The sequence below is a fragment of the Takifugu rubripes genome, chromosome 22 (assembly GCF_901000725.2).
Source record: "Takifugu rubripes chromosome 22, fTakRub1.2, whole genome shotgun sequence".
Lineage (NCBI taxonomy): Eukaryota > Metazoa > Chordata > Actinopteri > Tetraodontiformes > Tetraodontidae > Takifugu > Takifugu rubripes.
Window position 1 is genome coordinate 3200521 of NC_042306.1, and position 24736 is coordinate 3225256.

The 24736-nt window shown below is 46.8% G+C and overlaps 4 protein-coding genes across 24 annotated transcripts in view; 3 read left to right on the forward strand and 1 right to left on the reverse strand.

The window, feature by feature from the left end:
* Positions 1 to 11931, forward strand: part of piezo2b (piezo-type mechanosensitive ion channel component 2b) — a 47500-nt gene extending 35569 nt beyond the window's left edge. For 12 of the 16 annotated variants that reach the window (XM_029831707.1, XM_029831717.1, XM_029831710.1 and 9 more), the window contains 16 exons: positions 4492 to 5118; positions 5200 to 5458; positions 5545 to 5724; positions 5880 to 6189; positions 6623 to 6755; positions 7281 to 7428; positions 7506 to 7717; positions 7818 to 7976; positions 8202 to 8349; positions 8441 to 8629; positions 8730 to 8822; positions 8912 to 9081; positions 9580 to 9699; positions 9857 to 9936; positions 10034 to 10226; positions 10548 to 11931. In XM_029831707.1, the coding sequence (XP_029687567.1) occupies positions 4492 to 5118; positions 5200 to 5458; positions 5545 to 5724; positions 5880 to 6189; positions 6623 to 6755; positions 7281 to 7428; positions 7506 to 7717; positions 7818 to 7976; positions 8202 to 8349; positions 8441 to 8629; positions 8730 to 8822; positions 8912 to 9081; positions 9580 to 9699; positions 9857 to 9936; positions 10034 to 10226; positions 10548 to 10800 (3274 nt within the window). In that variant the 3' untranslated portion in view covers positions 10801 to 11931. Of the gene's footprint in view, positions 1 to 4491; positions 5119 to 5199; positions 5459 to 5544; positions 5725 to 5879; positions 6190 to 6622; positions 6841 to 7280; positions 7429 to 7505; positions 7718 to 7817; positions 7977 to 8201; positions 8350 to 8440; positions 8630 to 8729; positions 8823 to 8911; positions 9082 to 9363; positions 9501 to 9579; positions 9700 to 9856; positions 9937 to 10033; positions 10227 to 10547 lie in introns of those variants that run through there. The other 4 variants (XR_003887098.1, XR_003887099.1, XM_029831718.1 and 1 more) reach the window with 4 other exon arrangements.
* Positions 11932 to 12113: 182 nt separating this feature from the next.
* Positions 12114 to 16421, reverse strand: napgb (N-ethylmaleimide-sensitive factor attachment protein, gamma b). Its single transcript, XM_003975312.3, has 12 exons — positions 16235 to 16421; positions 15912 to 15979; positions 15736 to 15820; positions 15640 to 15657; positions 15509 to 15539; positions 15299 to 15408; positions 15107 to 15173; positions 14937 to 15007; positions 14642 to 14720; positions 14296 to 14375; positions 13524 to 13653; positions 12114 to 13139 (listed from the first exon to the last, which is right to left on the reverse strand). Exons 1-12 carry the CDS (start codon positions 16288 to 16290, stop codon positions 13005 to 13007), a joined length of 930 nt encoding a protein of 309 aa, XP_003975361.1. The 5' UTR covers positions 16291 to 16421; the 3' UTR covers positions 12114 to 13004.
* Positions 16422 to 16741: 320 nt separating this feature from the next.
* Positions 16742 to 20942, forward strand: rab12 (RAB12, member RAS oncogene family). Its single transcript, XM_003975350.3, has 6 exons — positions 16742 to 17148; positions 17772 to 17832; positions 18745 to 18883; positions 19134 to 19223; positions 19388 to 19492; positions 20491 to 20942. Exons 1-6 carry the CDS (start codon positions 16923 to 16925, stop codon positions 20596 to 20598), a joined length of 729 nt encoding a protein of 242 aa, XP_003975399.1. The 5' UTR covers positions 16742 to 16922; the 3' UTR covers positions 20599 to 20942.
* A 152-nt stretch (positions 20943 to 21094) lies between these two features.
* The window catches only part of mtcl1 (microtubule crosslinking factor 1), a 31477-nt gene continuing 27835 nt past the window's right edge, over positions 21095 to 24736 (forward strand). For all 6 annotated transcript variants that reach the window (XR_003887101.1, XM_029831720.1, XM_011616193.2 and 3 more), the window contains exon 1: positions 21095 to 23643. Coding sequence is in view for 5 of the 6 variants with exons in the window: in XM_029831720.1 (XP_029687580.1) it covers positions 22822 to 23643 (822 nt within the window). In the remaining variant the exon portion in view is untranslated. The remainder of the gene's footprint in view (positions 23644 to 24736) is intronic.

Sequence of the window (24736 nt, forward strand, 5' to 3'; positions counted from 1 at the left end):
TAAGATTATAATGATTGATCCGTGGGGAAACACACAGTGGTCCTGGGATCAGCGCAGGGATCACTTCCTTAAACTTAGCTACAGCATTATCTGAGAGACATCTGCTATAGTAAGACTGAGCTCTGAGGATAGAAGAATCCTTAATCATAAATGTGAAAGTGATCAAAGAATGGTCTGACAGGAGGGGGTTCTGAGGGAACACTGACACATGTTCTACCTCAACACCATAAGTCAGGACTAGATCTAAGGTGTGGTTGAAGTTATGAGTTGGTTGGTTTATCTGCTGGAGGAAACCAACTGACTCAAGTAATGAAATGAAGCCATTTCTAAAGCTGCCATTGACAACATCTACAATCTGGTGGTTTACTTTGAGTTTTATTGTTTCGACATCATAGATCCAAACATAGAATATAAACAATGATTATACTGTAAAATAAAATTGAAGACAGGATGTGACGCTGTGGAAGTCAGGATGTAGAGGAGGAGGAGGAGGAGGAGAAGGGCTTTGGGAGCTCTGGAATTGTTCTTCATCTTTTCCAGAACCTCATCCTTTTGCAGATCCATCTCCAGAAGCATTTTCTCTTCTTTTTCTTTGACACCTGAAGCTGCAGAAAAGAGAGATTGTGTTTTAGATTTCACTGAACATCATCTGAAATCTTCTGGAAGAGGAACAAAGGTGAAAGCATCTCACCTCAAGTTGGAGGATCGCTTCAGAGAGCCTCTGGAGCTCCTCTTTGGTCCTCTCCTGCTCCTCTTGCCTCGACCGTTGGCTCTCCAGGACCTTCTGCTCTAGCTCTTCCCTCATCTGGATCCATGTCTGAGCTGTCTTCTCCCACCGCTGACAAACATCAGCCAGCATCTTGTTATTGGTCTCTTCTTGAGTCAACAGCTGCCGCTTCATTGACTCTTCTTTTTTAACCATATCCTCGTTATATTTGTGCTGCTCTTCTTCCAGCAGTTTTTTGAAATTTGTTTCTTGTCGAAAGAGCTGCTGCCTCATGGCCTCTTCCTCTTCATTAAATCTTTTCTTCTCTTCCTCCAGCCTTCTCTCAAATTCCTCCTCGATCACAAGGAGCTTCTCATTGAAACCTTCCTCCTGCTTCATCAGCTCTTTCTTATGTCGCTCCTCTATCTCCTGCTGCTGACTGTGGAGGGTTTCCTCCAGAGAAGCACATTTGAGGTTGCTCTCCTTCAGAGCAGCTTGTGTGTTGTTCAGCTGGGTCAGGGTCTCCACATGGGCCACAGTCCTCATCTGATGCCTCTTCACTGCCCTGCTGAGCTGCTCCTCCTTCTCTGCCAGGTCTTCTCTGAGGTGCTGGACCTCTTCCCTCCAAGTCTCCATTGATGATTCCAGTGGTTCTTGCTCTGCCTTCAGCTGCTGGATTCCTCGCTGTGCCATTGATGCGTCTGCTGGTCACCAGTGTGGTACAAGAGTGTTGAGCTCCTCAGGCGTGTGCTGAAAGAGATAGAGCTGAGCTGTTTGATACAAAGGAGATCAAAGACAACAATGGCAACTTAAGATCAAAGAGAAAAATGCCAACTGATTAAACCAACTGACCCAAGTAATGAAATGAAGTCATTTCTAAAGCTGTCACTTACAACATGTACATGCCTATTAAAGTCTCCACTAATAATGACTTTATCTGATCTAAGGACCAAGTCAGATAAGAAGTCAGAGAACTCAGATAGGAACTCTGAATGTGACCCAGCAGGGGGCCGATATACAACTACAAACAAAAGTGGCTTTTCTGTCCTCCAGTTCAGATGGGTGATGCCAAGAGTCAGGCTTTCCAATGAACTGGAGCCATGTTTTGGTCTAGGATTAATTAATAACTTGGAGTGATAGATTGCTGCCACTCCCCCTCCTCGACCAGTAACACCAGGAATATGATAATTAAGATGGGTAGGAGGAGTAGATTCATTTAAGCTAACATACTCCTCCTCCTGAAACCAGGTCTCAGTAAGACAAAATAAATCAATGTGATGATCCGCTATCAGGTCGTGCACTAACAGGGATTTACACCAAAGAGATCTAACATTTAACAGTCCACACTTAATTGTGATATTAGTTTCCCCAACTTGTGCTTTGGTATTAATTTTAATAAGATTATGGTGATTGACCGCTCCCCTGCTCTGTGCTTGGTGAACTTTTAACCGTGGAACAGAGACTACCTCTATAGTGTTAAATATGTTATTGTTGGTGGATGAGGGTTCTATGGAAGCAGCAGAGAGGTGTGTAAGACTACAACTCTGCATCCTGGTCTGGACCCTGGATTGTCAGGTCACTTTGGGTCTAATAAAATTAGCCAAATTACTAGAAATGAGAGAGGCACCATCCCGTGTGGGATGGACACCGTCTCTCCTAACCAGACCAGGTTTTCCCCCAAAAAGTGCTCCAATTGTCTATAAAGGCCACCTGGTTTTCGGGGCACCACCGTGACAGCCAGCGACGGAGAGACGTCATGCGGCTAAACATCTCATCGCTGGCCAGATTGGGGAGGGGACCAGAGAATGCTCCGGAGTCCGACATCGTTTTTGCGTCGCTGCAAACCGACTCTATGTTAATTTTGGTGACCTCCGACTGACGAAGCCGGGTGTCGTTGGCTCCGACGTGAATAATAACTTTACCAAATTTACGTTTACGTCTCGCCAGCAGCCGTAAATTGGCTTCAATGTCGCCCGCTCTGGCCCCCGGAATGCACTTGACTATGGTCGCTGGAGTCGGCTTCACGTAGCGCAAAACAGAGTCGCCAATTCCCAGGGTCGGTTTCTCAGCGGGTGTGTCGCCGAGTGGGGAAAAACGATTAGCCATGGGAAGCGGGTGGTGGTGCACCGGGGGCCTTTGGTTTGGGCTACGCTTCCTGCGAACCGTCACCCAGCCGCCCTGGCTGCTGCCGGGGGACCGATAGCTGTAGCTATGCTAGGCGGCGCCGCAGCAGCTAGCTTCTCCTGGCTACCCGACGCAACTCCAGCTAACTCCGAGCTGCGGAACCGCGTCTCAAGCTCGCTAAGTCTCGCCTCCAGGGCCATTAATAAACTACACTTTCTGCACCTATTCCCTTCACTAAAGGAGGCAGAGGAGTAACTAAACATTTCACACGCTGAACAAAGACACCGGGTGGAACAGACGGTGAGGCCACGCTAACGCTAATGATCGGCGAAGCCCTGTATTTATTATGGGTTGTTTCGCACTGTTGTTATCGGGTGACTAGAATGTCCCAAGTGCTCAAATTTTAAGTAAAGTGAATACAACACACCAAGTGTTCAATATTAAGTGAATACAACACCCCGTGCACAGCGCAACCAACAACGATTGAGAAGACAGGAAGTGACGCAGTACGTTACCAGGAGACCGAACACCTGACTGACCAGGAGCAAGAGTGGATGAGAGTAATATTAAGGAGCTCTAGAAATTTGTGGTACTGTTTACAACATGCCTCCTGTATGTTTCCTGGGTTTGAAGTACTGGGTATTGTTGTGGGATAGAAGCCTTTTCTCACAAATGAAGACATCCAAGCCTGACTAAATTTAGCAAAAACATACACGTCGTCAGCAGGGAAATGCAAAGCAAACCAATGAAAACAAGGTCAACACAAGCTACAAGCTTGTGACCCATCCAGGGAGAAACCTGCATCTTACTTGAAGGCAGCTGGGGTATACAGTGTTCTACCTTACCAAGGCAGTTCTGGCGTAGCTTGGACTTATGTTTTGGGTCAATATCTTGCTGTAGAATAAACCCCCTGACCAACCAGGGCTATGTTGGTGGGTACGGCAGAATTCTGTGGCTGCCATTTTGGTTTCGGGATACCTCTCACTCTCTACGGGTCGCTGACCCTGGATAAAACAAAACTGTCCCAAACCATTATAGGTAATAATGGTCACACAGAGGAACCCAGCCAACTATCAGCGGGAGGGTCCCCGCATACCAGCCTGGTCCTGCTCAAGGTTTCTTCCTGTTAAACTGGAGTATTTCCTTGGGGGTCAGGCATCGGGTTTGTGTCTAGCACACTGTTACGCCACTATTAGGCTGCGCTTAAAGCCAATGTCCTGTGATTCTGCTGTGGATTCGGGTCCGTCAGACCTCTTCCTTTCAGAACTTTGTTCTGGTTCAAGGTGCGTTTTGATGGCAAAGCACCAAACATTTTCTAAAACTCTTGACCAATAGTGCATGTTTGGTGCTGCTAGAGGTAGCATCACGCTTTGGGGCTGTTTTACTGGGGCCTCTGGAGGCAATTATGATTTGGCCCACTGGCTCAGCGAGTCCTGAATCCCATGGAGCAACTGTGTGGTCTGAAGAGGGCGGTGCACAGACGATAGCCCTGATCTGACGCATTCGTTTATGGGTTTGCCAGCATGATTTCTCTGGATTATTTTCAGCTCTTTTTTTTATATTCAAAATAATCAAGTCACTGGGTTGAGTGGCAAATCTTTTTCATAAATTGATTATTATTGGACGCGAACACACCTTCATCCTGTATTTCCTCCTTGCAGCGAAGCCACCCAGTGCGTGACTCTCTACTCGCGTCAGGGCACCACAGAAACCATAGAGGAAGTGGAGGATGAGCAGGATCAACTGGAAGACAAGGCGCAGGCTCCCTCGGAATCCCAGCAGTTTGATGATAGTCAAGCAGCCGAGTACAGTCCATGGAGTGATGGAGAACCCAGAGAGATGGAGGAGAGGGAACAAGAAGGACCAAAGAGCGAGGAGGAAGCAGAAGGAGCCCCGGATCAGGAGAGTAAAGAGACAGAAATGCCTCCCTGGGGTCTCCCCCTTGGGATTGAAGAGGCTGAATCTGCTCTTTCTGCCCCAGACAAAGAGTTCACCACTGAGAGTGATGATGGGGAAGAAATCCGAGACTTTTTGCAGACTGAAAGAAAAGCAGGTGTCCTCTACACACCTGACACAGACGCTTCTAAAACCTCCGACACCGATGTGCCTCCCAGCTACAGCAAGGCCGTCAGCTTTGACCATCTCGTGGTTAGCGACGACGACGACAGCGACACGGACAGAAGGAGACGGATGGTCATGACCTCGGACAGCCGCTCGGACAGCAGATCAGACATCATGTTGCCTTCCATGACCACCGAGCTGACGGCCAGCGAACTTCTGCTCAACAAGTAAGTGCGCGTCTCTTTGGAATACATCTGCATTTTGTTCTTTTTTTCTTCCATAATCAATTTAAATTTACATTTTTCCAGAATGTTTTATGATGAGGAGCTGGATCAGTCGGACAGATTCTACCGAAAGCAGCCTCTGGTCCTCCAGCTCTGCTACGCGCTCTACAACATGCTAGTGGCTCATTCGGAGATGGTGTGCTACCTGGTCATCATCATAAACCACATGGTGTCGGCCTCCTGTGTCACTCTGGTCCTTCCCATCACAATCTTCCTGTGGGCCATGCTGTCGGTGCCCCGGCCCAGTAAGCGCTACTGGATGACCGCTATTATTTATACAGAGGTAAGGTCGCCACATTGAATACGTGGCACTTTTTGACCGTAACAATGTCCTCATAGGAGGTAAAAAATCCACATCTGTCTTTCCAGGTCACTATCGTCATCAAGTACTTCTTCCAGTTTGGCTTCTTCCCTTTCAACCAGAACAAGATAGATAAGAATAGACCGTATCACCCTCCGAACATCATCGGCGTGGAGAAGAAAGACGGTTATGTCCACTACGATCTGGTCCAGTTACTGGCTCTCTTCTTCCACAGATCCATCCTCAAGGTAACCCCAAAGACAGAAGATTGTCCCTCCATTAGTTCACGCTCGGTGGCTGATATCTCCCGGAGAACAACGAGGCATCGTTGGCCTGATCTGAATATTGCACGCGTATTCCTGTCTTTCTGTCTTCCATCTCTGTCTCTTTTCCCCGTCTCCAGTGCCACGGTCTGTGGGATGAGGACGACCCCAAGCGAAAAAGGGATCCCTCCGCTCAGAGCGAGTCAGAAGACGAGAGTAAAGGGAGGGAGCAGCAGAGCGACAGGGAGACAGAGTCCGCCTCCTCGGTGATCAGCGAGAGCAGAAGCTCCTCCCACACCTCCAGATCGGTAAACTTGGGGACAGCCACCGATCTGGAGCACATCCAGGTGCACGTCCCCCAGCAGCAGACCTACCAACGCCGCCGGAGCTCCAGCGGAGGCTCCCACATTTCCCACAGGTCTCTGCACTCTTCTGCGAGGTCCAAGAGAGGTGAAGATTTCTCTGCCTGGCACTTATTTGTTTCAAAAGCGAGGACACTCATATTGCTAGCGACATGTCCCTTTAAGCCACACACAAATCCATGACACAGTTCCTCCAGAATATACTGGTTTAAATTCAGGTGTTTCTGATCATGCCTGCCCATTTCCTTGAGGTTATTTACACCCCACCCACTTGTAGAACAAATACAACAAATTTCCTTGCTTGAAAGGGTTCCTTTTGTCAATTAGATTAAGTTTATCTTTATTTTCTGCGTGCGAGTGCATGTTGAGCTGAATCATTTTAAATATTTGATCCGGAGAGCTGAAAACCATTTCAATTTCTTCACGTCGGCCCGCGGATGCGCGTAAATCTCTGCCCGTATTTGTGACTCCGTGGGTCGCCACGGGTAATTAACCCCCTGAAATGTAAATTGTTTCCACAGGAAGCATCGCTTCCAAAAACAGCAGCCATAAGGATGGCAGCGAGACTGGAATCCATCAGAAGAGCCGTAAACAGATGGTCATGGAGAAGCTGAGAGAGCAGCTCTTCAAAGGAAAAGTGTTCCTGATGAAGCGGTACAATGAATCATGGCCGTTTTATTCAATTTAAGGCATTTGCTCCGTCTGCGCACCGTGTCCATTATGACTCTGCGTAATATTTGTAAGTGCTGTTATTGACTTGGTGCCAGTGTTGTGTTTTTTTTTTACACTGCCTGAAGCACCCAGACATTTTATGACTTTTACGCTTGTTTTCATCAACTGAAACCTGTAAATTCTTAAACTCGGGTCTTCTCTAAGCCTTTGAACTCTCACCCAGGACGTACTCGTCCGGGACTGAGCTGGTCCGATTCGGCAGCAGTAACAATGAGTTACAAATGGTGCAAGACGGGGAAATTTGATTCTCGAAATCAGGTTTAGTGATTCATTAACACATCAAGAATGAAAATACTCCCGAGCGCTGGCAGCCAGAGGACACGTTTCCCTCAGCAGTTACTAGATTTCAAAATTTAAAAAGTAACATGCGCGTGGTTCTGTGCAGGAGCAGCTGAGTGTTCGTCACAGGTGGGATCGGAGTCTCATACTGTCTTTTCTTCGTCGTAGCTCCATGGAGATCTACCTCCCTATGAAGAAGTTCTTCCATAATTTGATCCATCCGGAGTACAGCGCCGTCACAGACGTCTATGTGCTGATGTTCCTTGCTGACACCGTTGACTTCATCATCATTGTGTTTGGATTCTGGGCCTTTGGAGTAGGTCGTACTATAAAATGAGGGTTTACTTCACCTTCTCCCTCGCGTGTAGACACACTGGTTTTGCTTTTTTCTAGAAACATTCAGCAGCGGACATCACGTCGTCCCTCTCAGAGGATCAGGTGCCCGGACCTTTCCTGGTCATGGTTCTGATCCAGTTCGGGACCATGGTGGTGGACCGCGCCCTCTACCTCAGGAAGTCCGTCATGGGCAAGGTCATTTTCCAGGTCATCCTGTTATTTGGCATCCACTTCTGGATGTTCTTCATTCTTCCAGGAGTCACAGACAAGTAAGTGCATATGAATTCATCATTCTCTCTTTCTTTTATTCTTTGTAACGTCTCGATTTTGCATTTTATTAAAAGTCTCACGTCCTTTCCCCTCTCACAGGCGCTTCAGCGAGAACATAGTGGCTCAGATGTGGTATTTTGTCAAATGCATCTACTTTGGACTGTCGGCCTATCAGATCCGCTGTGGTTATCCTACCCGGGTCTTAGGAAACTTCCTGACAAAGAGTTACAATTATGTCAACCTCTTCCTGTTCCAGGGGTGAGTTATGTTGGGGAAAGGTCATGTGACCCAGATGGCCAAACAGGGCCAGGGATCAGGTCATAGGTTAACAGTAGCCTCTGGATGGAATAACTTGGAAATGACCTATTTTTCCATCTTAGAAGTGCATGTATCTTTTCCCTTTGTATTAAAATAATTTAAAATAGGACATCAAAAGCCATAGCCAGCTGTGTTAGAGTTGTGAAACTTCTCTACCGTTTGCAGTTTCCGCCTGGTGCCGTTTCTGACGGAGCTGCGAGCGGTGATGGACTGGGTTTGGACCGACACCTCACTGTCTCTGTCCAGCTGGATCTGTGTGGAAGACATCTACGCTCACATTTTCATCCTCAAATGTTGGAGGGAGTCTGAGAAGGTGCCGGAGTCGCCACGGAGCAGAGCCGAACGCTGAAAAGCTCCACGGTACCGTACAAACCTGCGTTTTCTTTTATCTCCCTCCGATGCAGAGGTATCCACAACCACGGGGACAGAAGAAGAAGAAGGTGGTGAAGTACGGGATGGGAGGGATGATCGTGGTGCTGCTCATCTGTATCGTCTGGTTCCCGCTGCTCTTCATGTCCCTCGTTAAGTCCGTCGCGGGAGTCGTCAACCGACCCCTGGACGTTTCGTTCGAGATCACCCTGGCTGGTTTCCAGGTGCGGCTGCACTCTTTTCCACCCAGGCGTTTCAGGAAGTGTGCGTTTTGTGCGTAATTATGAGGGATTCAGTGTAACACAAGGCCTCCTCTTCCCACAGCCCATCTTCAGAATGAGCGCTCAGCAGAACCAGCTGCTAAATGTCACCGAATCAGAATTTCAAATATTTTTGCAGAAGTATAGCCTCGATGATGTAAGTACAACATCAAAATGTGTGATTGGCAGAGAAACTGTCACATTTGCCAGTGTTGTAGTAAATCTCTTTGCCTCTGATGCTGTCAGGCGGCCTTGCAGTGGCTGGAGGGTTACACCTCGGAGGACCTGTGCATCGCACAGCTGAAAGGCAACTCCAACTCTTTGTGGACCATCAGTCCGCCCAGCAAGGAAAACCTGATTGCAATGTTGAGTTCTGACAATGAGGTGCTCATCACCGTGACCTGGTCTGTGCAAAGGTACAAAATACCAACACGCATCATCGCTGGTGTTATTTGGGTAACGTAACGACGCGAGATGAAGTAGCCAGTTTGACAGGCAGATTTTCCGTTTACCAGCTTTATTGGTCACAGAACATATAGTGATGATTTTTTTTGTTTTGGGCGCTGTAGAAAAAAAAAAGAAAAAGAAAATGAGATACGACTGACATGCACGTCATGCTAGCTCGGTTGCCTGTTCAGGATGATGTTTTTTCCCTGTGTTGCAACATTACCAGCATCATATTTTACTCTTTAACTCAGCGCACATCGACCCGGTTCTACGAGGCCTCTTACCCAGCCGGGTGTTCTGTCCTACCGGGTAGACATCCTTTCATAAAGAAGACTGGGTCCCAGGTAGGAGACAAGACCCGGCAGGATTATGGGCCTGGTAGGACTGGGTTGGTGACCGCTGCTTTAATGTAAACCATCTGTCCTGCAAGCTTTTATTCAAACTTGATGTTGGCATGGGGTCTCTAGGAACTTAGCTCTTGGTGCAAAGGCTGAAACAGCTTCAGGAAAAAGAGTCACCGGACTGGACAAAGAGACCAAGGACAGCCTCGTACGGCTGCTGAAGGGGGAACGAAAGAGCTCCCCAGTGTGAGTGTTTCCAAAACGGTTGTTTTTTTACCAGATATCCGATCTCTTTTTTTCTTTTACTGTGTATAAGATGGATCTTACAAGGATGAGATGGTGAACGTGTTAAAGATACAAACTGTTTCCATCTGTAATTGATCTTTTGATGATTTGTGTATAGGATCCTAAACGATATCTTCCCTCGTTATATTCGAGCTCCCAGCGACTCGGATGCCAAACCCGTTGACGAGCTTTATAAAGGTTGAGCCCGACACCTACACATCAAAGGCTTCCATTAAAACCCATACGTAGCAGACTGGATGACACTTGCACTGTCTTCGCTTCTCTACCTCTGTAGATGGTAAAATGTTCAACATGTCCTTGAACTTGGAGCAGGCCAACGTCGCTGGTCACATCCAGAAATGGTGGATCGTTAACCAGAGGGAACCTGGCCTGATCAAAAATTCTCAAGAAAAATTTGAAGGACTGGAGGTCTACATATTCAGCGATCAAGTCAGCCCGCCCAGTCTGGGCTTTCTTGCTGGATATGGGTACGTGATGACATTTCACTCTGGTCATTTTTTAATGCTGACGTGGAAAACATGGCTACACTAAAGCCAGTGTGGTGTATTTTTATTTTGAGGAAGAGAATTCTGAGAACAGCACATAAGAATCTAAAGCAGAGAGGTCAGAACTCATTCCTCAAGGTCCACAATCCTACTGTGTTTTCACACATACTGGGTAGGTTTGAGGTTCTACTCGCTTTTCAGAAAACCCGGCTGGATTGTGATCCGCGAGGACTGGGTTTTGGCACCCCGACCTGAAGAAATGTTAGATGGATTGATTTTTCTTTTAATGTCTTTGCTGCTCAGGATCATGGGCCTGTACGCCTCTGTAGTACTCGTCATTGGCAAGTTCGTGCGGGAGTTTTTCAGCGGTATATCCCACACCATCATGTTCGAGGAACTGCCCAACGTGGACCGCATCCTCAAGCTGTGCACGGACATCTTCCTGGTCCGAGAGACGGGCGAATTGGACCTGGAGGAGGACATGTACGCCAAGCTGATCTTCCTCTACAGGTCTCCAGAGACTATGATCAAGTGGACCAGAGAGAAGACGCAGTGAAACTGACCAGTGTGGACATCCCATCCCCGGGGTGAGACACCCTTCGGTCCTGAGAGGCTGCTGAACACCCGAGGACCAACTTTGTTCTCTTCCTCTGAGCTCTGACTGCAGCGAAACAGCGGGAGCGTCACAGTTTAACACCCCTTTGACTTAAAAACTGGTCTTTTCTACTATTTATATACTATTAGACGTAGACAGATTTGCTGGTGCTGTATTAATCTCACTACAACCAGTGGAAAAAAAAAAAAAAAAGGTGAGCTTTTCTCTTAGGAGCAGTTTCTAACAGAAAAAAGTTTGTTTTATAAAAAGCAAATGCACATAATTCTGGCTACTCTTTGGGCGTACTTGTAATATTTTCACACACACACCCGGAGGAGAAGCGCAGTCTGAGTGCAGTTAACCTTTAAGGGCTTCTCTTTGTCGAATAAGGGTACGGAAAGGACGACAAACATCTGCGCGCTCAATCTGGAACTCCTGAATCGTGGGACTGTGCAATACCAACGGGTTTTTGAAGGATGCCGGTTCTGACAAAGAAACATAGACATTCACTTTAAAACAAGTCTTTGGAGATATTAAAAAAACAAAACTATTTGCCTTATTTTATTTGTATATGAACTCTTGTCAACTACACGTATTTCTCAGGAAGAGCTGTTTTCACAGAACAGATGTATGTAATAAAATAACATAGGTTTGACACGGCATGGCATGACATTTAACATGGATGTTCTGGCTGGCGCTAGGTATGTTTACAGACGATGTATAAAGAAAGTCGGTGCATCACAGCGGTCTGTTTTCCTCACAGGAGATTCGTTGCCAATCAACGCGCTGAGTAGTTCTGAACAGGAAACCAGCAGAGGTCTGATTTTAGAACCGAGGAACGTTGTCAAGACGCGGGAGGAACGTTTCAGCCCGGGAGAAGGGCTGAGAACCCGAGTCCTTTACTCCAAACTATGCATTCGACTACATCGTAGCATGAAAGAAGAAAAAAAAAAGCCTAATTATTGTCATGACTTGTTTTCTTTACATGTACATAAACGGACAGCTGAGGGCGAAATGAAATGTGAAGGTGTAACTATTAAGAACTATGGTGTAAGAGTGCAGAGACCTGCAAATAAAAGATGTGGAAGCGTGTTGAGACTCGGGTGGCTGTTTGTGGGCCCCACCAGCATCTTTACAGTAATGCTGGATGTTCCATCGTTGGGAGGTCCTCCTCAAAGAGGAAGAGTGCTCAGGAAGCTATGCAGGCACCGGTCGCCTCTGATGTGGAAACTGTGTCTCCTAATGCATTTAAGAAAATGTACACAGACCATCAAAACGTTGCACAACGGAAATGTTTATTGATGCAGGTGTCCAGTTTGGGAATCCGCCGTTTTGACCCACGACAGCCGAAATTTCAAATAACACCAACAATCCCGTTATCGCTACCGGTGACGCTTTAGCATCCTTTCTGTTCGGCTTGAAATCGCAATCATCTCAAAAAGATAAATCACAAATTTATTGTTTTTTGGGGGGGGGTAGGGTAGCCATCAATGGTCCTTTTTTCCACGTGTTTTTTTTCTGGAGAGATTAAAGTAGATAAAGGAGGAAAGATGAACACACCTCCAGGTATACACACTGAAACAGTCTACAGCTGGCTACAGGATGCACCACGCTTTGCTGCCCATGATGCCACAGATCCTTCTGATCACGGTCATTCTGAACCATTAATATTCACAAACGTGCACGTTGGCAGTTGATTCAGCGCGTCTCTAAACATGCATACCCACATTTAATGTTCAATGTAACATATTCAGTGGGCCCCAGCCAGGAATACTGAATAAATTAAGACTGTACAGACAAAGAGCTCTACACTGATCAACCATTGCAGGATGTTAAGATTATTTCTGATTTAATATACATACAGCAATCTTAAGACGACTCAAACGTTAGCAGAATTTACAGCTTCACAGAGACACTAAACAACAAGAGGACGTACATACAACAGGCTTTCATACATTATTGAACACTGCAGAATTTTCATTACATCTCAATCAAACACAAAATAAAAGGCTGCTTTAACTCGACTCCGCTTGCATTTCTTTCTCTTTTGCACAATAAAAATTGAAGAGCCTGGGTTGCGGGGCTCAAGCGGTTCTTTAAGGATGTTACATGGTGCACAGAGGGTGTGTAGTGATCCGTCGAGTCAAAAGGTGGGAGGCCGGCGGCTAACACAGCCCCCCCTCATACTCATCCTCCTCATCGTTGGCGGTTTGCGCGCCACTGGCGCCACCTTGTGGAGCAGCGGGTGCTTTCTTCTTCCCTCCACCAGGTACCCTCAGCGAGATGGCCAGCTTAGCATACTGCAAAATACCAGCAAAGAAACATGTGAAAACAGGTTGAAAAACCTGAAATTTCTGTCATTTTTCTATGTGTTTTCTAAACAACACATATTAAGACAGAATATGTTAATCTAAGTTTCCCAAATTTCTACATCAAGTCAACTATGTTCCCGTTCATCTCATTTAAGTCTCAACGTCAGCATTTCAGGTCAGGATGGATTTAGGAGTAATTTATCTTTTGAAATGACCTGAAGCCACGTTTTGTAGTTGTTAACGCCGCACAAAAACCCACAGCCAGCCGTAACGGACCACTTAAACAGCAACAAATGAGACTTAAAAGAACCTGAATGCACCAAAAGAGCCAATCTGACGCACCATATTCAGTTGAAGCCCTAAGCTACTCACGTCATTGTCCATGTACTTGAGCAACGGAGAGTTGCACACACGGAAAACTTGGTCTTCGTCCTGTTCATCATAGCCCTGTAATAGGGTCTCCATGGCAACGGAATCTTCACTTCCACTGTAGCCGGGCAGACTGGTGGGAAATCAAGTACAACTTCATTTCATGTGTGAAGGCGTCAGATCTTTGTCACACCAGTGGCATTAAAACCACATTTAATGTAGAAAACCCCTTTTAATGTGACCTAAAACAAGAATTATTTGGTTGAGAATCAAACTGAAATCTTTCCGGGACAGACGGGGATGTGGCTGTGTTGACAGTGACCCAATCAATAGTTAGTGACTCCTTCCCAATATCGTTTTATAGCTCAAGCAGGATTTTACCAGGTTTTATTACTTATTATTATTCTATTGCCTCCTACAGCAAAAGGCAGGTCTGCAGGGAGCGTTGAAGAGATCTTGAGAGGCCTCTGAAGAAGGCGTCTGAAATCTGACAGATCTGGAGTGCTTTTGCAAAGAAGAGTTGCCAAATATTGTCCAGTTAGGATATGCCACAGAAGGAGGGGGCGCTGCAATGGTCTTAGTTAAAGATCGTGCACATTTGTGCAAACAGCTTAATGTAAACTGTTTCATGCCCTTTTCACCTTAAAGATTTCAGTGTTTTCCAATGGAATTGTTTACATTAAAGGGTGGAAAAGGGCCGGTCATGACTGGTCTCATTTTCTTAACATCAGGAGCACCTGGTGTTTTATTGGGTCGACTTAGAGTTCCACTGTACCTGTAACTTTCTCTGACACATTTATCCGCCGCCACATAGTCGGCTCTGTGAAGGTGAACCAGCACCTGAGCAGTTGTTTTCTAAGGAAAAAAAGGACAGAAAATGTGTAAAAAGAATAAGGCATTCAATCAAAGCTCCTTCTTCTGAGTTAATGAAACACAAAGACCTACAGCTTGATGAACACATCCTAATCTGTTTTAAGTTCATTGGTTATGCTAGAAGAGCAGTTACTAAAATAAACAGCCTGCTAAGAAATACTGTATAACATATATGTGTGTAAAGAAGCTTTATTGTCAGTATATTCGTTTTAAGGTGCGTACAGAACCTAAACGCCACCTGGACCCACCTTAAAGCACATGGGAAAGTTCTCAATCTCCTTGTACATGTTCTTTTCTTTCTGCAGAGCGACTGCTGCTTCGTCCAGCCTGCTCGGTGCGACAGGAGGAGGCAGATTAATGACAGGGTGCTTTGATTGCTGGAGAGATCCAGAGATGACTGAAACGTTTGGTAGGTGTAGCGATCAGACACGGTGGCAGGTGGATCTATATGGATCAATGCTGGGTGTGATCACGTTAATACACAGCTGTGACTGAGTACAGTCAAGTGTTATATAATCCTCCATGTTTTCTCCGTCTCTTTACCTTTTCAACCTGACCAAAAGTCTGGAGGCTTTTCCCAGAAGTTCAACTGCCTGACGGAGGCGGTCCTCATTCTACACAGAATAAACAAGGATTCAGTGCAGGTGAAAAGAGATCTGCGGTTCAACCGGCATTCATTATCAGAGGAATGCCATTTCTCTCCCCAAATTCACCTCAAAGACACCAGCAGCTTTCTGATAAAGGTCCACAGCTTTCTCCAGGTTTATAGGCTCTATCAGCCTGGGGGATGAGAGGCAGTTGTTCAGAGAAAGGTAAACCTGTCATCCTCTTTCTGCAGTAATTATACCGTGGAGCTTAATTCTAATTTAAAGTCACATTTCGCTGAATATAGAAACCATTTTTACTTTCCAGCTCGGTCCAGAGCCATAGCAGCAGTGTCAGGAGTTCCATTCTCCATATACATCATACAGGCTTTCTCTATGTACTGGATGGCCTCTGGCATCTTCTTTTGCTCCTAATGGAATGCAAATGCAGCAAAGTCGTATTTCCGTTGCAGACAAATTCACCATTGCCTATCGATGATATTTCCCAATCTAAACTGCAGACAAACTCACCTTCATCATCATACCTGCCTGTTCAATAGCCCTGAGGAAAACATGGACACTTTAAGCACCGAAACACTTAAACAAGCAGAGTTTCTCTTTGCAGCCGACTTATTATTATATTAAACGTGCGGTATACTTACTTAGCAGCATGGAACAGTCTGTAAGTCTAGTTAAGGAAATGACTAAAGGGTCCAGGGACACTGATGTCAACTCTGGACAGATCGTGGTAAGGATACGTCTTGTTTTCAGTGTGACATTCAGCTTCTTTCAGGTAAGCATCCTTTGCTTGGTCATACTGCTTGGCGTTCTTAAAACAGACAGCTAAACACGAGAACCAGGCAAATGCAAGTGGTAAACTGTCCAATATTCAATGCAAGACTTGTTTTAATGAACATCCTCGTTTCAAACGTACCTGCTTTGGAGTATTCTGACGCAGCACTGTCAAAATCCGGCTTCCACTTAGTGAAACTTGTCTTTAAGCTACATAAATTTAAAGAAAAAATACTGAATTAGAGATTCTATTGGAGGACGTCTACGTAACAAGTCAACACTGTGGCTCGTTTGTTCTGCATAATAAAGGTAACTCTCTTAAAAACGGGTCCTTTAAGTGCACGCTGATGTGATTTTTATGGACATTAAAACGCAGTGGTGGCCTTGTTCTAGCTAGCAACAGCAGAAAACCAAGTTGACGCATCTTTGCATGAAATGATGACGCTTTTTTTCCCCACGACTCACCATTTTTCACCCTTGGAAATGTGCTCATGGGCTTCGTTTATCTTCTGTGCTGCCATAGTGTCAATAAACAATGGAGACTTTTGATAGATGTGTAATACGAACGCGTTATTTCGTTGTTGTTTGGATTAGCAGGAACTCCTCCTCGGGGGAAACGTCATCCACTGTCGCAGACTACGGGTGCCGCCGAGGACAAAAAGGTCCTGGGAAAAAAAAACCCCACAATACTGGTGTTAATTAGCAAGAAAAACAATCTGGTTTATCTAATCACTGAGAGGAACGTGTTCATTTAGTATTATTCATCTTAGAGATTGAGTATATATGAAGTTTATATAGTATACAGCTTTAGCAACGTTGTTGATTTACAATGAAGGTAAATATAAATACCATTCATGGATTTCTCAAAGTAAGCAAAATCGTAGGATTTCTTTGCAGCCTGTGACTATGTGACATACTTCGAGTCTTCGATTTGACCGCTTAATTTATTGTAAATAAATAAACGGAAACGGAAGCTCCGGTGACGTCATTCGGCTTCTCGACGCTAATGGCTGAACCGCAACTGAGGGCGAGTGACAAACTTTCTCAAACTTCTTTGGAGACTAAAATTAACTGCCACTAGCGGCCTTTCCTCGTTTTTTCGACAACTATTTCCCCCACCTGTCAATCTGCATTCACCAATGTGGAAATACTGATGGATCTGAGATATGACGTTCCACAGAGGGCCGCCGGTGGCGGCAGAGGATCCGCGAACGCGTCCCCGGCGCTGGGTGCTCAGTCGCGCCGCAGGAAGATACCTCCCAGGCCCGCTGACTTTAAACTTCAAATTATTATAATCGGCTCTCGCGGTGTTGGCAAAACCAGCCTCATGGAGAGGTTTACTGACGATACTTTCTGTGAAGCTTGCAAGTCAACCGTAGGTGAGGAGCGGTGGTGCGTTTACGGCACTTGGTTGGTCAACTTTTTTATTGACAGGGCTCCGTCTATTTACTGGACCAAAGCAACAGGCCGAGAAATAAATTTGTACCAATTTGCTGTGTCTAAAAGAGGTTGCGGTTCTAGGTGGCGTTAAATTAAATTAACGACATGACTAATGAGTAATTCACAAGTTGAATAATCCCGTTCAATGTTTTGAGAAGTGTTTTGATTCCCAAATGTTTAACTCCAGATAAATTTTGAAGAATAAATCGCAATTGAGCCACAAATCAGGATGCAATTACTTTCCTAAGAGACCTCTTTAGACATACGTTTGACATTATATTGATTCTAGTAGTTATTACCTTCACTTGTATGCAATAATAAACGACCTCATGTGGTAGATATGAACGGATGCAGGTTTTATCCTGCATTCCATCAAACATCTTCAAGTTGAGGTATTGGTAAACAAGCCTGTGACAAAAACAACACAGTGCAATCTCAAAATAGCCACACAGGAGCAGCTGCTATGGCTCAGTCCCAGTTAAACCCAGCAGCTTACTAATATAGCTCTGCAGTTTGAAAAGGGTGAGGAGTGTTTTTACCTGTGCACGTTTTTGCCCTTTAGGAGTTGATTTCAAAATCAAGACTGTGGAGTTGAGAGGGAAGAAGATCAGACTCCAGATCTGGTGAGTAGAAGACGGGTCGCTGGTTCTTTTCTTCTAAAACATGCTAGCTTCAATGTTTCATCCAGTCTGTACCATCAAAGTCTGCTGGTTCTTTGGTTCGTGGTCGTATAAGATAAGCTAAACACCCACAGTTGTGTGCATTAAAGACAGAATGGGTCTGATTCTGGCATTTTTATTTGTTCAAATGTGTAAGGAATAGTCTGGTACATGTTGGTTATGGTAAAGGTTCTGTCCACTTTCACACTCACTTTCACACATTTCCAGTTTGGGGTGGCGTCGTCTGAACGATCCCGGCCAGAAAAAGCAGGGGAATGACCCCCGCTGTGGGCCGGAGAGTGAGGGCAGATCTGTGGGCGTCATTACTGTTCACCTGTGTCACATCTGTCCTGTTCACGGATGCTCCCTCCACCTGCGCAGCTCTGCATCCCCGCCCCTCTTCACCGTGTGCCATTTTCATGCCGTTGTGTCATGTCTGCTCAGGGTCACGTCCTCGGCGGCTCTCGTCTCTGGGCGCCTATCTTTCCACCCGCTGTGCCTCTAACTCCGCCGTACCGCCGCGTGTCTGTGCGCTGCTCCGCGACTAACACCACTGATTGTGACTAACATGGGGACCAGGGAGAAACTGTCTGGCTGAAAGTACAGTAGCCGGTAGAGCTCGCTCTGCCTGTTGGGCTGCTGAGATGAGCGGTAACGTTTTGTTCACATTTTGGATTTTAAAACGTGATAATATGTAGTCATGTGACTTGAGGGAATAGTGAGATATAGTGAGTACCGATGGGTGTTTGTTAAAAGCAAAACCACGATTCATAGTACAAAATGAAACCACATTTCTCCATTTTATTGTTTCCATACTTCGTTGGCAGGTGATTATTTCTTTTTTACGAACTATTATATTGGGTCTATTTTATCCAGGGACACTGCTGGCCAGGAGAGGTTCAACAGCATCACATCAGCCTACTACAGAGGTGCCAAGGGAATTGTGCTGGTTTATGACATCACCAAGCTGGAGTCCTTCGACGACCTGCCCAAATGGATGAAAATGATTGACAAGGTGATCGGTCTCGCTGCTTTGTCCAGTATGTTTTAGAGATCTGGTTTCTGAATTGAAGCACCATTTTTTTGTTGAATAGTTGGTGCCGGCTGAAGGGTAAATGTCTGCCTGACTCCCCGACGCTGATTTCTGATGTTTTTAGCCGCTTTATTGTAGAACCACGTATCATAATTGCTGTTTATAATCCAATAACGTTGCTCGGCATGAGTGAAAAGAGGCCGCTGACGTCCTGCCTCTTCTTCTGTCTTAGTACGCATCAGAGGAGGCCGAGCTGCTCCTGGTTGGGAACAAGCTGGACTGCGAGAGCGATCGCCTTATCTCCAGACAGCAGGGAGAGAGGGTGGGTTCTAAACACACACTCATCAGTTGCAGCACTCATGACTCAAACCAGCCATGAGTGTTGGCATGAGAGGGATTAAAATAAACACGCTCCATCTTCCTTTCTTGATGTAGTTTTGAGGATATAGTTTTATTGTTATTTTTTCCTTTTCTTGTTGGTTGCAGTTTGCCTCTCGAATAAGTGGAATGCGCTTCTGCGAAGCGAGTGCAAAGGATAATTTCAACGTTGATGAGATCTTCCTGAAGCTCGTGGATGACATCATTAGTAAGGTAGAGTCTGAATGGAAGATTTCTGACTGACAGTGAAGGCATCTTAGGACGTTTTGCAAAATAATCAGTGAGAAGTAGAAAAGAATCCCTTTAATACAATGTTATAATTAGGGGTGGGACATCAACATGTTTAATATCATTAATTAACAAAATGAACGCATTTGATCACAGTTTTTATTTAAACAACGAGGATCATTTGTCAGTGCACGATTTCCTGGTCCAACACACACACTCGGTTTGCATACGGCCGAATCGCTTCAACCCCACGGTGCCATTTTAAAGGGAAGCGAGCTCAGAAACCGCCGTAGCTGTTAGCGCTAGCAGCCCCGGTCAGGGGTCCGAACAAGTGGCGTCGGCAGCCCAAACTCCATCAAATGACTGGTTTCAGAACCAACGTTAGCCCACACTCCCAAATTCACTCTCAAAAGAGGTGGTGGTGGAAGATCCAGGGTTTGAAAATGTGTCACGGGTAGCAACGTGGGTTCAACTTTTCAACTGCTGCACAGGAAGTCATTTTCAAGCGCAGTTCAACAGCGTTCTGACGCTGACAGTGGACGCATCGCAGCTTCTGTAGCAGAGGAATGGAGAAGCCAACAAGGTCACCACAATTGGAAAAGGCAGCTCAGAAACTGTGATGGCTGCAGCAAGACGCCTCCCACCATCGCTGAAGCGTCACTGCAGCCTGGCTGAGAGTGGCTACAGTGGCTAGCAACGACCCAGGAGCCGACAAGACGGCATGAAAAAGAGCCACAAGATGTTTCCAGAAGGTGGAATTCAATGCTGGTGATGAAAATCCATTTAAATTGGAGAATTTGGGGCAAATGTGCAAGGAATCAAGATTAATTACACAGCCTCTAATTGGATTCTTTTTAATGGAGTTCCACCCCTGGTTATAATGTAACTAATAAATACACTGAATTCTTTGAGGTTCTGGAGCTAAAGCAAGTGTAAACAAATGACCTTCATGCTGTTTTCTCTGTTGTGGTTCCTGCTAACAGATGCCCCTGGAACTTCCCAATAAGGAGCTTTCCAACAGCGTCCTGTCCCTGCAGCCTGAACCGGAAGTGCCCCCGGAATTGCAGCCTCCTCGCATGCGCTGTTGCTGAGCATCCCAGCACGCGAAAACACACGAACCCTGTCCGCTCACACATGCAGAGACCCGTTTTGAGCAGCAGGGGGCAGCATCCTGCAGCAGTTGGGAGTTTTCTGAACTGCTGGTGTAAGTTAAGACTTTAATAACAAACCGATATAAACTGTTGTTCTTTTTTTACCCCCCTCATTTGTAAGTGTTCGTTCCGACGTGTCACTAACACTTGATTCACCCGGGGAATCGCCCACCGTCTACCACCCGTCTGTCCACACTTGACCCCAGACTACCTCATTCTCGGGACCGACGGCACCCTTGCCGGTGCCTTTGAGGTAGGAGTCGCACAGTGAAGGGAAAGATCAACATTCGGGACTTTCATCTTGGGTTTTTTTGCTCCACACACATACTGTACATAGACTTTGCCATCCTCCCAGTTGGTTTGACATCGGTGTCATCCAGCTCTCATGGAAAAGATAAAATCCCACCTGTCTAATTTATTAATGGGTATTTTAACTGACGGACGATTTGATTCGAGGCAACAACACGCGTGGTGTCAATACTGCGAGGTGCTGCGGTGGCGTGGTGGCCATTATCTCAGCGTGTTCTAGGGTTATTAAAGCGGCTGGAAAGGCTCATCTGCCCTCCGTGTAAATGTAATGTTTTGCACTACAATCCACATTAGCTGGTAATGCAGTGAACGTGCAGGACCAGTACTGGCGTCGCCTCGCTTGTAGCCGCTCTTCCCCCACAGTGGTGCCGAGGTGGATGAGGGGAAGTTTCCTTTAAGGGGACGGTGTTTTCCACAGGGGCATTTTCCAGAATTCCAGGCTCATTCTTGTTATTTAAATGAGTTTGGAGACTTGGTATCAATTTAAGATTAAAAATCACATTTTGTGCACATAGAATATGAATTAAAAGCATGAAATATGCGACGCTCAGTCCTTTATCCACAGACCTGCAAGGGGTCCTCTTATTTCTTGAGTTGATGGTGTTTTATGAGTTGAGATTAATAATGTAGCGTTTCGGTGCTGTAGGAAGAGTTGGACTGAGGATAATTAAGCTCGTTCAGAGGTCACAGAATCACATTTATCTTTGGAGCTGACTGACTTTCATTGTCCATGTTTGTTTTAATGTTACTGTCAAGCTTAAAGCAAACACTTACACTAAGATCATGACCTTTGTACAGACTGATCAGCATCTTTAGGTTAGGGATAAGAAATATCTACAGCTGTTTTGGACTCAAACACTTTATTTGGCCAGACTATAACATTAAGCACTAATATGTGGCCTGTAATTTAACTGCCTTTTACTAACCTTTTTTTTTTTTTAAACAACTATCTAAATAATTTGGTGGATCCTTTAAGATTGAAAAGTGTACTTTTTACTTTGCCTGTTACAGGGTTTTTGGCATGTTTAAAGTGGATTTGTGATATTTATAACTTAAAGGTCTTGTTGAACTAAAAAAAAGTGCCATTAAAGATATCTATATTTATTACCAGTCTGGTCTTGGTTCTGTGTCGTCTTTTTTTTCCAAAAGGAGACCCGCGGCTGCATTATTTCGCTGCAGCTTTTTCCATTTCGATCGACAAATTCGAAGTTAAATCGAAGTTTAAAGCTTAAGAAAACAGCCCTGATTTGGTCTTCTGAGCACAGATCACCAGTCTGTTGGTGGTGGATCGAATCCTGAGGGGCACATGCGCACCACAAGTATCGAAACCTGGTCCCAAAGACAACAAGGGGTGCGCTTGTGTGGCACGGAGGCGCATGCGCCCCGTTGGAAATCACGGGCGTCGATCTCGACACCGCACCGTTTGCAGATCTTATGTCAGATTGAGCCGAGAGGACGGAGGGTCGAGGAACCGGAGACGAGATCACAGCCCGGCGCGACGGAAGGATGGAGACGGGATCAGCGGAGGAGGAAGAGGGTTCGTGAGCAGACTCGTCTCTTTCCAACTTGCGCCTCCGCTGCAGATGCAACCTGTCCATCATCCCGTCCGTCCCGGTGTTCCCCTTTAATATTGCAGCGTTTCCTCCAAGGAGACTCCGGGCAGGGAGCGCACGATGACTGCCGGCTGAACGCAGGGACATGTAGGCCGGCGCAGGATGCAATCGTCACCCAGACGAGGAAGAAGACCGAGGAAACTACCTGTTTTTCTGGTGTTGCCTGTCGGGGATCGTGCGCGGCGTTGTGGATTGATCGTTTTTTCCTGCGTCGAGCTCCCGCCGTCGGCGTTGCTGTAGAATGGAGAGCTCCAATGGCTCTGGAAGCGACACCAAACCGCAGAACCACCAGCTGGAGAAGAAGAGACTGAACCGAGCGCCGTCCCCTGCCAGACCTTTCCTCAAGGATGTGCACTCCCGCTCCACCAAACCACCTGCCATCGTACCGAAATCTCCTAAACTGAAGCCAGCGTCTCTGCCCTTGGCACATCCCAGCCGCAACTCCAGGCGCAACACAGCCGCCTCCAAAGAGAAAGTAGCAGCCGCGTCAAAAAGTAACGCCAAGTCCTCTGCGGCGAAGAAGCCCAGCAAGGTGGCCCATCCCGGGGCAGCTGAGCTCAAAGCGCCCCCCGTTAAGCCGGACAGCCCGGTCCTGAAAAACAAGAAGGGAAAACCCGCCTCGCTGTCCCCGGGCGCTCTCAGCCATGGATCCCCGATCAGGGTGCCGACCGGGGCGCCCCTGGCCCGGGTCAGTCAAACCGACAGTAGCTCGGACCTGTCGGACTGTCCGTCCGAGGCTCTGTCGGACGAGCAGAGGCTGGCGCTGGCTGCCAGCAGCGACGCCGAGTCCGGAACCGGCTCCAGCGACCGCGATCATCCGGCGGCAGAAGCCCCGCTCCGGGCTGAAGCAACCGGTGCGGCTGCCGAGGCGCCGTCGCGCCCGCACGATGCCAAGGTGGGCGCGCTTCAGGCTCAGCCCGCTCCAGGGCCGCACGGAGGCAAACACAAGCAGGAGAAAATCCCCATAATCGCACAATACAGACTGCAGGGAAAGAAGGAGGCGCATAAAGACGAGCTGCTGCGGGAGGTGGACGATCTGAGGTCTGAAAACGACTACCTCAAGGTAGGATGGTCCTCTGGACAGGTGATGGGTGGGTGATGTTTATGCCATGCTAATTAAAATGGAGAACAGAAGTTCCCCCGCTGGCCCCCCATCCATTATGTCCCTTGTAACCTTTCGGGACCGCCCTCCTGGCTTTGACCTTTTATTGATGGAGGCTTGTGTTGTGAAGTGCACGGGCTGCTTTTAATACTGCTGTCAAGTCGGGTTTGAGAGGTTTCCGGGCTCTGAAGATGAGATGCAGAATGCTGCTCGTCCTCACCTTCCTCCTCCTTAAAGTAGGCTGCCCCCATACGGAGGGGTGGAGGGTGGGGGGGGGGACAAACAGATGATGCAGCAAACACCCTGTGAGTTAATCATGCAGCTCTGGCTGCCTCCGTGTCCCACAGGACGTAATAATAGTCAGATGTCCCATGTGTGTTGGATTCAAACACCCTCCTGCTCTTAACCGAGTCACAACCCCCCCCCTCCCAGTTGTCTGGGAGCCCCCATCACAGCGTCTCCAGGCTGCCGGCGTCACATGAAGACGTGATATTAAACTGTTAAAGATCAATGTTCTCCGGAGATACGGGTACTGTGGCAGTTGTCGCTCCTCATAATTATCAGGCATGCTGAGCAGTTTTTGCCTGGTGGGGTAAAGTGCCCCTCATTAAGGGGCTGATCCCAAAAAACTGGAAAACAAAGTGGGGAAAAAGTGAGGTGTTTTCAGTTTGAGTCATAAATCTCAAGGCGAGAAAGGCTTTGCTTCATAAAACCAACAGTTTAGCTCCTCTTGTTATTTACACATCTGTGATTGAAAGCCCCCCCTTCCCAGGATGCTCCTGCACCGCCTCCGATTCCTCTTTCAACCCCGCCATCGATTAGACCCGTCAAGGTCGTTGTGTCTGTCCGACAGGGGTCCTCCTCAGATAACGGTCTCTGGGCCTCCTCTAATGAGGATGGATTTCATCTGCCGCCACTCTCTTCTCCCCAACATCCCATAGTTTTCAAATCGATCCCTGTAGTGCCCCTCCCCGACACACTGAGCCCTCAGGACGGGGGCAAAGTTTTACCCTTGAGCTTACTGAAGACACAACAGAGGCGCCCTTCTTTCTGG